Raw genomic sequence first — 11,768 nt, forward strand, 5'->3', positions numbered from 1 at the left:
CAAATCCATCATCTCTCTCCATTGTACCAGAAAGTATTGTCCCTAGATCTCACCCAGAACCAGAGCAGGATGCCTGCTCTGATACCAATTGAAATTCTGGTATCAGATATAAGATGTCGAAGGTAATGTCACGACACTAATATCTATTAACACAAATAGGATAAATATGCAGAATGGTAAAGCAAATGACACAAGCAATTGTTAACCCAGTTCGGTGCAACTCACCTACGTCTGGGGGCTACCAAGCCAGGAAGGAAATTCACTAAAATAAAATTAGTTCAAAGACTCTCCGTACACTTCAACAAGTTACAGTCTTTCTCACCTAATCTCTACCCGTGCAATTTCTACCTAAGCACTCTTAGATATGAGAACCCACTCACTTCCCTACAATCACACATGTGATCTTAAACAACAATCCCTTGAGAAAAGAAAATACTTTTCAATTACACACTCTTGATTTTACTTCATAGTTTCAATCAAGAAGACACACTCTTGATCTTGCTTCACAGCTTTGATCAAGAAGACACACACTCTTGCTTAACAGCTTTAGAGTGACAAATTACAACCACAAATCAGTCCAATTCAATCATCAATGGATGACTTGAATGGCTTACAAGTATCACGACTAAACATACACAAACCCTAGCTCTCTCTCTATATTTCGCTCAGTATTGGTTGTGTGTTCAAACAGGTTTTCTAAGTCCCTTTTTATAGAAGCATCCAGCTGGGCTTGGACATCTTGAAAACCCTAAATCTATTTTCCAATCAAATCTTCTTATAATAGCTGGTTAGATCTCCTTGGAAAATAAGTAAATCTGGTTGTAATCCATGATTGAATGCGCCAGCTAATCAGATCTTCAATCATACAAAGATTGCCATTAATTGTGCAATCACAAAACACCAGACATTCACACTGAATGTTCTGTGTACAGGATGTCGTGACATCGGGTCTAACATCCTGGAAAAGTCCTGCATAATCCAATAATTCCTTTTATAACTTCCAGCAAGTACAACCATATCAGATGCCATGACCTTGTGTATGTCATCTGAAACAATCCTGCATGAACATGTCTTTCATTTAAGCTCTAGCAGGTACATCCAATATCAGAAGCCATGGCCTTGTATGTGGCATTCTGAAACAATCCTGCATGAACATGTTCTTGAACTCCCGCAGGTACATAGGATATCTCATGTTAAGACATCACACATAACATCTTGTGAACATTCTTTGTTTTACCAAAATTGCTGGCAACACTTAGAATCAACACATATGAAAATGATTCCAAGAGAAAGCTTACTCTAAATGACATTACAAACAACGTTCATGTTGAGACCTAGAGCTAGTTTTGCTTGGAAAATTATTTTCTATGTTGAAACATTATAGGTCATTTTGTTTAAACCCTAATTTGAAAGTCAACTTCCCAAGGCCATAACTTGCTCAAATTTTATGATATGAAAGGTTTCCAAGTTTCAAAATCAAATAAAAGATATCTACTTCAACTTTTATGTTTGTAGTGAGAGCTAATTCAACTTTTATGAGCATGTGATATGAGGTTACATTATAGGTCACTTTTAACCTATACCATTGATCAAGTGATTTTTCCAAACTTCTAAAATGCATAACTCTATCATTTCAAATCCAAATGAAATGAAATTTGCAACCATTATGAAGGTCTTTGAAAGAGCTACAACTTTTATGAAGACACTTTTCTCATTTGAAGCTCATATAAAAAGTTAAGCAAGGTGGAACCTTGAGACATATGGCTTGGCACTTAGAAAAAATTTGATATGTCAAAAATTTCCAAAGTTCCACCTCAAATTTCTTATTTATACAAACTCCAAATGGAAAGGTGTTGAACCTGAAAGTTATTCCTATCAATCTCACCTTTCCAAAGAGCTCAAATTCGTCCATTTTGGACAAGGAATGCTTAGGTTGCGCATGGCATGAACATGGTGTCATCACTTGGCAAGAATCAAATTTCAATTCTTCATGAACACTTGCCTTGCAATCCAAGTAGAATTCAGACTATCTCACACTCACTTGTGGATTTAAGGCAATGATTTTATGGGGCTATGCGCGCCCATGCACCCATGCATCATCAATACCAAATTTGGAAAGTGGATTTCAAGTGTGCAAAAAGCAATGGTTTCAGCTATAAATAAAGCCTCATATGCTCAGCATTTCACAGACATTCACGCCAGCTTTGATCTCCTAACTCTAACCCTCACATTACAAAGGATAATCCTGAGAAATTCACTTGAATTTGAGTTTGAATTTCCATTGTTTTGAAATTCAAAACTCCAGGCATCCACAACCTTTTCAGCATCCAATCCTTCTTCTGCAAGCCTTTGGAGTGAGATCAAGCACGAGCAAGAGCAAGATCAGTTGAATCCAAACCTCCATTGAAGGTATTTTCCAGAAATTTTGATCTCTTCGATTCTCTCTAATTCTTGCTCAATTCTATTGATTCTTTGGTTGTCTGAAGTCCTACCAATGTAGGCAAGAAGATTGAGTTGCTTTGAGGCCAAATCGAAGTAACTCAGTTCATGTACCTCAAGTTTCAACTCCATGTATCTCTCAATATACTTGGAGTTAGAGTGAATTAAGGCTAGATTCGAACTCAGTGCCATTTTTACTTTGAAATCATGTTCTTGTTTTTAATTTTAGTGATGGTTATGACTGAATCAGTCCGGCGAGGTTCGCCGGAGAAGACAACTGGTCCTTGGTCGCCGGTGGTGTGCTGGATGGTTCTGAGCCATAGGATCCATCTAATTTGTTTTAATCCTGAGTGTTCCTTTTGAATACCAACTATGTGGCGCGCTGACTCAAGTGCACGGTGGAACGCGTGTTTTGATCCACTTGATCTGCCACCTCAATTAATGAGGGAGATCAAGTGGTCCACGTTTTTTCTGATATTTTAATTTTCATTTTAATTGCTTTATTTTCAATAATTCATATTAAATTTAATATTGATCCAAAAAATATGGGACTTTCACCAAAAAATTTCAAATATTTTCCTCTTTCATATTCTGAACTAAAATTATTTTTTGGATCATTATTAATATTTTTCATGAATTAATTGATTTTGCATTTGTTTTTAATTGTTTAAAAATATTTTTAAATGTCCAAAAATCATGAATTTGTTTCTCTAATGTCCTTTGACCTTGTTTGACCTATGATACATCTCATGGCCATTTCTTTGGTGTTTTGATGAGATTTTAGGGATTGGACAAACTATATTTAATTTAAATGCACTATTTTAGTATTTTTTTAATTTGAATAAATGCCAAATAAATTTGTTGACCAATTGCGATGACTTGTTTGAGTTTGATTATTGTTGTTGGGCCTTGGTCAAGGTTGATTTGACTTTGTCAAATTAATATCATTGGATTTAGGGGATTAATGGAATGTACGTTCCATCTCCCAAAATGAATGAATGATATTAATTTGGTAAAAGTCCTCCTTTGACCAATTTGTGTTTTGATCCATTTCCCTCCCACTTCATCTTATTCCCTTTCTTCATTCATTCATTCCATTTTGGCCTATGATATCTCAAAATCCTAAGACTAGTTGATTGAAAAATTAACATGAGTATGGATGAGATTAGGCCACACCTTTTGCATATTCTTTTTGTGTGTGGTATGTTTCATGAGCATATTCTACTATACTATGTCTCTAAAATGCATTAACATCAAAATTTTATTTCCCGACCTCAAATAGTTATGACTTCTACATAAGTCCAATTACGATTCCTTAACATAGCACTAAATTTGTGACATAAAAGGCATAAACATTCTAGTTAGTGAGATTGTAAGTCTCCCCTCTTTCAAGGTATTGTGTGGAAACTTGGCCTTTTTTCCTTCCTTTGGAAGATGTCTTGGTTCAAGGATCCATGCTTGTGATAAGTGGGTTGAGTGTTCTCCAAAGAATGACTTCAATTAAAAAGCAAAAGAAAAGCAATACTAACTTCTAACCTATTAACTACTAACTTTTAATTTCAAGCCCTTTACTTTAATGCCATTTAATTTTTGCTTTTATTTCATTTGCCATTGTTCATATCATTCTAATTGTTTATGTTAATGCAATTTTCACTTTGTCCACTTGGACCATATTGTGTGATATATTTTGTTTGTGTATACTTTGCTTGTTTGTGTGGCCTTTGACCATTAATGTACATAATAACAACAAAACCCTAAAAACTTTTATGTGGAATGTTGGTTTGATATTGGACAAATGGACTTAGAATCTAGGAAACATTCATATGCTAAAGGACTTGGCCAATGCCAACTTATTGAGAAACCATGTGCTTGCAATTTGTAACTTCATTTGATACATCATTCAAGATCCTTTTGAGTTCATCTGCAACATGATCATTATGAAGCTGTTATTTTGAACCTGTGACTTGTGGAATTCATTTGTTACATGGGCTATTCTGGTGAAGATCATGCAATGGAAAAACTTGGATGTGGCTATCTTTATTTGATGCCTTGCTCTTCAAGATAATATAATTGTGCATTTGTGTATTGCTTGATTCTAAAAGTCCAAGGGAATTCTGGGTTTCTATTGACATTCTTGTCTATTGGATTGCTACCCATTTGGTCAGATCTTTTCAACTCTAAACTTTTAATGGTCTCTTCATCTTCTCCCCATTTCTTTAATTTCAAAATCTCTCCCTCCATTTTTCAAAATCTTCTTTGTGTGAACTATTTTTGTTCTAAACTTTGACCATTTTGAAAAAAGATAGAAACTTTGGGCTTATGCCATTGCATTTTCAAACTTCTTTTCTAAAATCAAACTTGTAAATAAACTTAACTATGCTTGACCTAAACTTTCAAAAAGCCAAAAAGAACTAACCCATTCAAACCATTTTTAGGCCTTTGTGCCTTTCAAACTTAATTTTATTAAAAGCAATGCATCCACTTTGAAATTTGTATCACAAACTACGAGGTTTTGATCCCTCATTTTTATGTTGGTATGTAGGCACAAGTCCAAAGGTCTTGTCAAACACAAAAATATAATCAATGAATTCTTTTCTCATCCCCCAATTCTATTTGTTTGTAAACATCACTTTATACCAAGTACATATGCACAAAAAAAAGGGCTCCCTAGAAGTACCTAAGACACTTTGGGTACTAACACCTTCCCTCTGTGTAACCAACCCCCTTACTTGTAATCTCTGACATTTTATTAGTTTTAATTTGAAAACTTCTTATTTTTGGGTTTTGTTCGTACTTTTTCTCTTTTCCCTTGGAAACAATAAAAGCGCGGTGGTGACTCTTGTTATTTGATCTCTAGCTTATCCATAGCTTGATGATCATGAATTTACCGCTACAGTGTGTACACACACACATATTTCACAAGAGGTTAGTGTTGTCAATAGATTCATGACAAGTCCAAGTAAGGCACATTGGGAAGCATTGAAATGAATTTTAAAGTTTATTGTACATTATGGTGTGTACACGTTCACATATTTCACAAGCGGTTAGTGTTGTCAATAGACTCATGGAAAATCCAAGTAAGGCGCAGTAGGGAGCATTGAAATAATTTTTAAAGTACTAGAAGAGTACCATTGACACATGTTTGTGCTTTTATGGAGAAACATATCAGTTAAATAATTTTGTTGAATCTAATTATGCTAGTGATCTAGATAGACGACGATCTAGTTAGTCCAAACTTGTATATACATGCAAATTTTTTTAAAATATCAACACAATTTTTTTTTGTTTTTATAATCTTCGTCGAATGTGAAAAAATTCAAATCTTTCTTTAGTTTAATGAGGTTCATAAGTGTTTGGAAATTGTTGACTCAATCAAGGCCCACTAGAACTAAATAACTTAATTGTAGATCTACTAAATGAAACTAATATATATATATATATATATATATATATATATATATATATATATATATATATATATATATATATATATATATATATATATATATATATATATATATATATATATATATATATATATATATATATATATATATATATATATATATATATATATATATATATATATATATATATATATATATATAAATATAAAGTATAAACTCGAAGAAAACAACTAACTAGTAGCACGTGGATGAAGAACTCCTATCAAATTTGAGAGAAATCTTAGCTTATTTATGGAGGACAAAATCTTACCGATGAAGCTTTGATCCATGCTTCAATCTCAATTTTGCAAGTGTATTAACACAATTATTTTATTTTCGATAAATATAACAAATGCAACCCTCCCAATCACGATCAAGCAAAGACTTAATTTTTTTTGAGAAGGCCCCAATAAGTTTTCATTTTAGTTGATGAAATAAAGAGAGCTGTGAACATTTCAATGCTGTTAATATGAAGCTTCACTTTCATATATCCTTTGACAAACACCTGCTTCAAGCCTTCAAGGATTTCCAAAAGCTACGCAACCCCTGCTTTGCAAATACCTATGTGCTTTGAAAAACCCCATTTCCTTGCACCATTGTTATCTCTAATCAAACCTCCATGATTTGCTTCTCATTCTCCTTTGACCACTCAATCTGTATTGAGCCTAATCTAGTCAATTTTTGGTAGTGCCCATTTAATTTACCGAACTTGGCTTTGTGTACTCATGGATCTTTGATGCATACCTATCTTCATCTCATAATTCCCGACTCTTAATCTTATGTGTGCTGCCAAATTTGTGTGAAGTACATAGTCATCCATGCCCTCTCTTTGATTCCTCTAATACCAATTGAATATCATGTATTTACCCATGTTTCTTGACATTTGTCTTGACCTCCACAATCTAAAATATGTCGTAGATCATAATATATCAAATCTAGTAGATTTATATTAAAGAATGTTTCCTAATGGCTGACCTTCACTGTTGACACCCACCCTTGTGTAGCTCATGAATTGCATAAAGAACTGACTCTATTACCTTAGGACAGTCTGAACAGTAGGGCTCCTTTAATTGCATCTGATGTAATCTCTAATTAGTTATTAGGCTATCTGTTAGATGCAACAAGAATTCAATAGAAAATAACTAACGGTACTGAGAATAACTTGTTTATTCCTTGTGAAATACAGTAAAAAAAATAGGGAACAAAACAAACGTGCAGTAACAAACTACAACCCACTTCTAGATAAAAATAAGGAAACAAACTTGACTAAATCAATTCAACAAACTATCCTAAAAACCAGGTCTCTTATTTGATTAAAGACTTATCATTCCCTCCCTTTAACTAGACTGCATTTGCAGCTTGTTAACATGTGGTAGTTCACAGACTTCAAACCTCCTTCTTAGCTCCCGAAATAGCTTCAATTTGAGCAGTTTGGTGAAAATGTCGGCTATTTGCTGCCTTGTACCACAAAACTGAAGTTGCATAACTCCATCATTCACTAGCTCTCGTAATAAATGGTAGTGCACATCAATGTGCTTGCTCCTACCGTGCATCACCGGATTCCTTGCCAACTTAACTGTTGAGCTATTGTCACAAAAGATGACAGTACTCTCACAGCCCATGTAGCAAATATTCTTTAGCACCATTTGCATCCATATTGATTGACAACTACTTCCTACAGCTGCAACGAATTCAGCTTCGCTTGTGCTTAGTGTTATGATCGGTTGCTTTCGAGAAGACCAAGTCATAGCTACTCCACTTAGCTTAAAAACATAGCCTGAGGTGCTTCTTCTATCTTCCACTGATCCGACATAATCGTTGTCAGTAAAACCAATCAACTAATGACTTCCTCCCCTTCTGTAAAGAATGCCAAACGTTGTTGTACCTTACAAATAACGTAGAATTCTCTTGGCTGCCAAATGATGAAGTTCTGTAGGCTTTAACATATACCTGCTTAATAAGCTTAATGCATACATTATATTCGGTCTCGTAGCGGTCAAGTACATCATGCTCCCAATTAGTTTCTTGAAGAATGAACCATCCATCTCAATACCATTTTCATCTTTGGAGAATTTGAATCCTGGAACCATTGGATTTTCAATGGAATTGCTATGCTCCATTCCAAAACGCCTCAACACTTCCATCACATGCTTTGCCTGACTGATGAATATACCACCATCAAACTGAACTACCTCAATACGAAGAAAATACTTCATCTTACCCAAGTCTGTCATATCAAATTCCTTCATCATGGACTCTTTGAATTCAGCCATCATATTCTCATCATCTCCGGTATAAATTAAATCATCAACATACAAGCTAATGATTAAATGTTTACCTTGTTTGTTGACTTTGGTAAACAAAGTTTGCTCGTTGTCCTCCTTCCCAAAACCTTCCTTTCTGAAATATGATTCAATCCGGCTGAACCACGCTCGTGGTGCCTGCTTGAGTCCGTACAAAGCTTTGTTGAGCTTGTACACCTTATGTTCCTCATTCTTTATTTCATAACCTCTTGGTTGTTCCATGTACACATTCTCAGTTAACTTCCCATGAAGGAAAGTCGATTTCGCGTCCAGCTGAAACGCACACCATCTTCTTTGTGTTGCAAGTGCTAAAATCATTCAAACCATGTCCATGCGAGCTATGGGAGCATATACTTCTTCATAATCAACTTCGTATACCTGAGCATACCCTTTTACGACCAAGCGAGCCTTGTGTTTATCCACTTTTCTGAGCTCATTCAATTTTATTTTGTACACCCATTTGACTCCTATTCTTTTAGCTCCGTTAGGCATCTCAATAAGATACCACAGTTCATTCTTCCCAATTGATCTCATTTCGGCATCCATGGTTGTTCTCCATTTCTCCTCCTTTACTGCTTCGTCAAACGAAATTGGATCAGAATGAACGACACTAGCAAACAAGGATAAGTGAGTTTGTACCTCTTCCCCTTCATCTGAAAGACCATCACCAGAGACAAAATCATTCAAATATGCTGGTTCTCTTCTAACTCGGGGTGTCATCGGAGGAGCCGCTTCATCTTCTTCATTGCCATCACTGGATTCGTCCCTCACTGGAGAAGCTATGTTTTCTTCTTCACTACCATCATCGGAATTCTCCACCTCTTCACCGTTTCCATCTTCCCATTCCAGATCAAACCTTCTGTCATCTTCAAAGCTCCTCTCCTAGTTCCATTGTTCTTCTTCTTCGAAGATGACATCCCGACTAATTATAATCCTCTTAGAGATAGGATTATATAGTCGATATGCCTTTGATTCTTTGCTTACCCCTAAAAGAACACAACAATGGCTCTTATCCTGAAGCTTTGTTCTTCGAGCATCCGATACATGAGCATGTGCTATACAACCAAAGACTCTCAAGTGCTCGACTGAAAGTTTCACCCCATACCAAGCTTCTTCTAGCGTCATTTCTTTCACCGATGATGTCGAGCATCTATTAAGAACATAAAATTCCCAATTCACTACTTCTACCCAGAGTTTTCTTGGAACATTCTTCTCAACCAATAAGCTCCTCACCATATTCATCACGGTTCTGTTTTTTCGCTCAACAACTCCTTTCTGATGCGGTGTATATGCAGCAGTTAATTTCCTCTTGATCCCATTCATTTCACAATATTCTTTGAACTCATTTGATGTGAATTCACCCCCACAATCTATTTTGAGACATTTAATGGGCAAACCAGTTTCTTTTTCGACAAGAGCTTTAAATAACTTAAATTAAGTGAATGCATCTGACTTAAGAGCAAGAAAATACACTCATGCCTTCCTACTAAAGTCATCAATGAAGCAAATAAAATACCTCTTGCTGCCCTCTGAAACTGGAGATATTGGGCCGCAAATATCAGCGTGAACGAGCTCCAACTTTGATGATGCTCTCCATGTACTTTTCTTTAGGATTACATCTCTATGATGTTTCCCTTTCAAACAATCGCTGCACGTAATCTCATCCTCGGGAAAACTTGGCAAGCCTCTTACCATGCTTTTTGTTTGCAAAATCTTTAATCCTTTGTAGCTGAGATGACCGAATCTTTGATGCCATAAATGAGCCACGTCTTGAGTGAATACTTGGAGACACTCTTCAGCTCTTTCCTTTTTGATTGATTGAGTGTTCGATAGCCACATAAACATTCGATTGGCAACCATGGTGATTTTGAAAATCAATCCCTTTATGTGGTGATAAATTCGACACATATTTGACTGCATCAGTACAGCCAAACCCCTTTCTCGCAGTTTCCCAACACTGAGAAGATTATTCTTCAACCGTGGTACATAATACACATCCCGTACAAGGTGATTCACTCCTTTTACAGTCAATCGAACACTTCCCTTTTCAACAACATTCATGCTTGCATAATTCCCCAATCTTACCACCTTGTTGAACCCCTTTTCTAAATCACATAAGAGAGATAAATCACCACACATGTGATTGCTACATCCAGAGTCAATAAACCATACCTCGTCTCGATCACCTCCAAGCATATCGGTATACGCCATTAGCACCATCTCTTCCAATTCATCCAAATTTGCATAATTTGCTTGGCGCTCATACTGAAAGTGTCCAAGCTTATGACACTTATAACACTCAACCATATATTTGCTCCAGTTTAGGCGACCCCTGCCTCTACCTTGTCCACAGCCTCATCTGAAAGAAACTTTTTCTCGTCCTCTTCCACCATAGCCCTCTTCATGAGTCACTTTCAAATCATGTTCTTCTCGTCCATCTCATTTTAATTTTTTCTCATGAACGATCAGAGAACTTTGTAAGGCATCCACAAAGAGTTGATCTATGTCCCTGGCTTCCTCAATGGAACAAACAATGTAAATCCATTTATCAGCAAGTGTTCTCAAAATCTTCTCAACGATCTTGACACCACTCACATCTTCCCCATAATTCCTCATGTCATTTTCAATTGTCATTACTCGACCAAAGTAATCATTTATCGATTCGCCCTGCTTCATTGCCAGAATCTCAAAGTCCCGGCGTAGACGAATGAGCTGGGCTCTCTTCACTCGAACATTACCTTGACACTTCATCTTCATGGAATCCCACAGTTGTTTAGATGTCTTCTTCTGTGTAATCGTCTTCAGAATTGACTTGTCAAGTGACTGAAACAAGTAATTCTTAGCTTTTAAATCCTTCAGCTTCATCTTCTATGGGTTCTGTTTTTGCGTTGGTGTCATCCCATCCATACTCGTAGACTAACTGTAGCCTGATTCGACAACAACCCAATACTCCTTGGATCGAAGAAGATTCTCCATGACCATGCTCCAATGATCATAGTCACCGTCGAACTTTGGAATGAATGCTGAAACAAAGTTTGATTTTGAACCCATCTCTCTCAAGTCACGCTCTGATGCCATATTGTTAGATGCAACAAGAATTAAATAGAAAACAACTAACAGTACTGGGAATGACTTGTTTATTCCTTGTCAAATGCAGTAAAATAAATAGAGAACAAAATGAACGTGTAGTAACAAACTACAACTAACTTCTAGCGAAAAATAAGGAAACAAAGTTGACTAAATTAATTCAACAAACTATCCTAAAAACTAGGACTCTTATATGACTAAAGACTTATCACTGTCACGTTGCATCATCCACACAAAGGCTCTAAATGTTATGCTCATGTTGTTATTAATATTACTTAACTTCTCCAAAGCACTTGAAACAGTAAAATTATTGTTGCTTCTTCCACTCTACATACATCTCCCCAATGATCAACACTAGGGGGATGAATGGCCTTTATGGTATCCAAAACATTCTAAGGAAACAATCTAACTAACCAATCCAAATTTCATTCACCATTTTTGTCCACCAGATCAACAACTTTCACAATCTGATAAGTATAAGGTATTTATTCTA

The 11,768-nt window shown here is 35.9% G+C and overlaps 1 protein-coding gene across 1 annotated transcript; it reads right to left on the reverse strand.

The window, feature by feature from the left end:
* Positions 1 to 10,627: 10,627 nt before the first annotated feature.
* LOC127079308 (uncharacterized) lies at positions 10,628 to 11,053 on the reverse strand. The gene has a single exon (XM_051019709.1). It carries the CDS (start codon positions 11,051 to 11,053, stop codon positions 10,628 to 10,630), a length of 426 nt encoding a protein of 141 aa, XP_050875666.1.
* Positions 11,054 to 11,768: the final 715 nt, after the last annotated feature.

Source organism: Lathyrus oleraceus, chromosome 5, assembly GCF_024323335.1.
Source record: "Lathyrus oleraceus cultivar Zhongwan6 chromosome 5, CAAS_Psat_ZW6_1.0, whole genome shotgun sequence".
Taxonomy (NCBI): domain Eukaryota; kingdom Viridiplantae; phylum Streptophyta; class Magnoliopsida; order Fabales; family Fabaceae; genus Lathyrus; species Lathyrus oleraceus.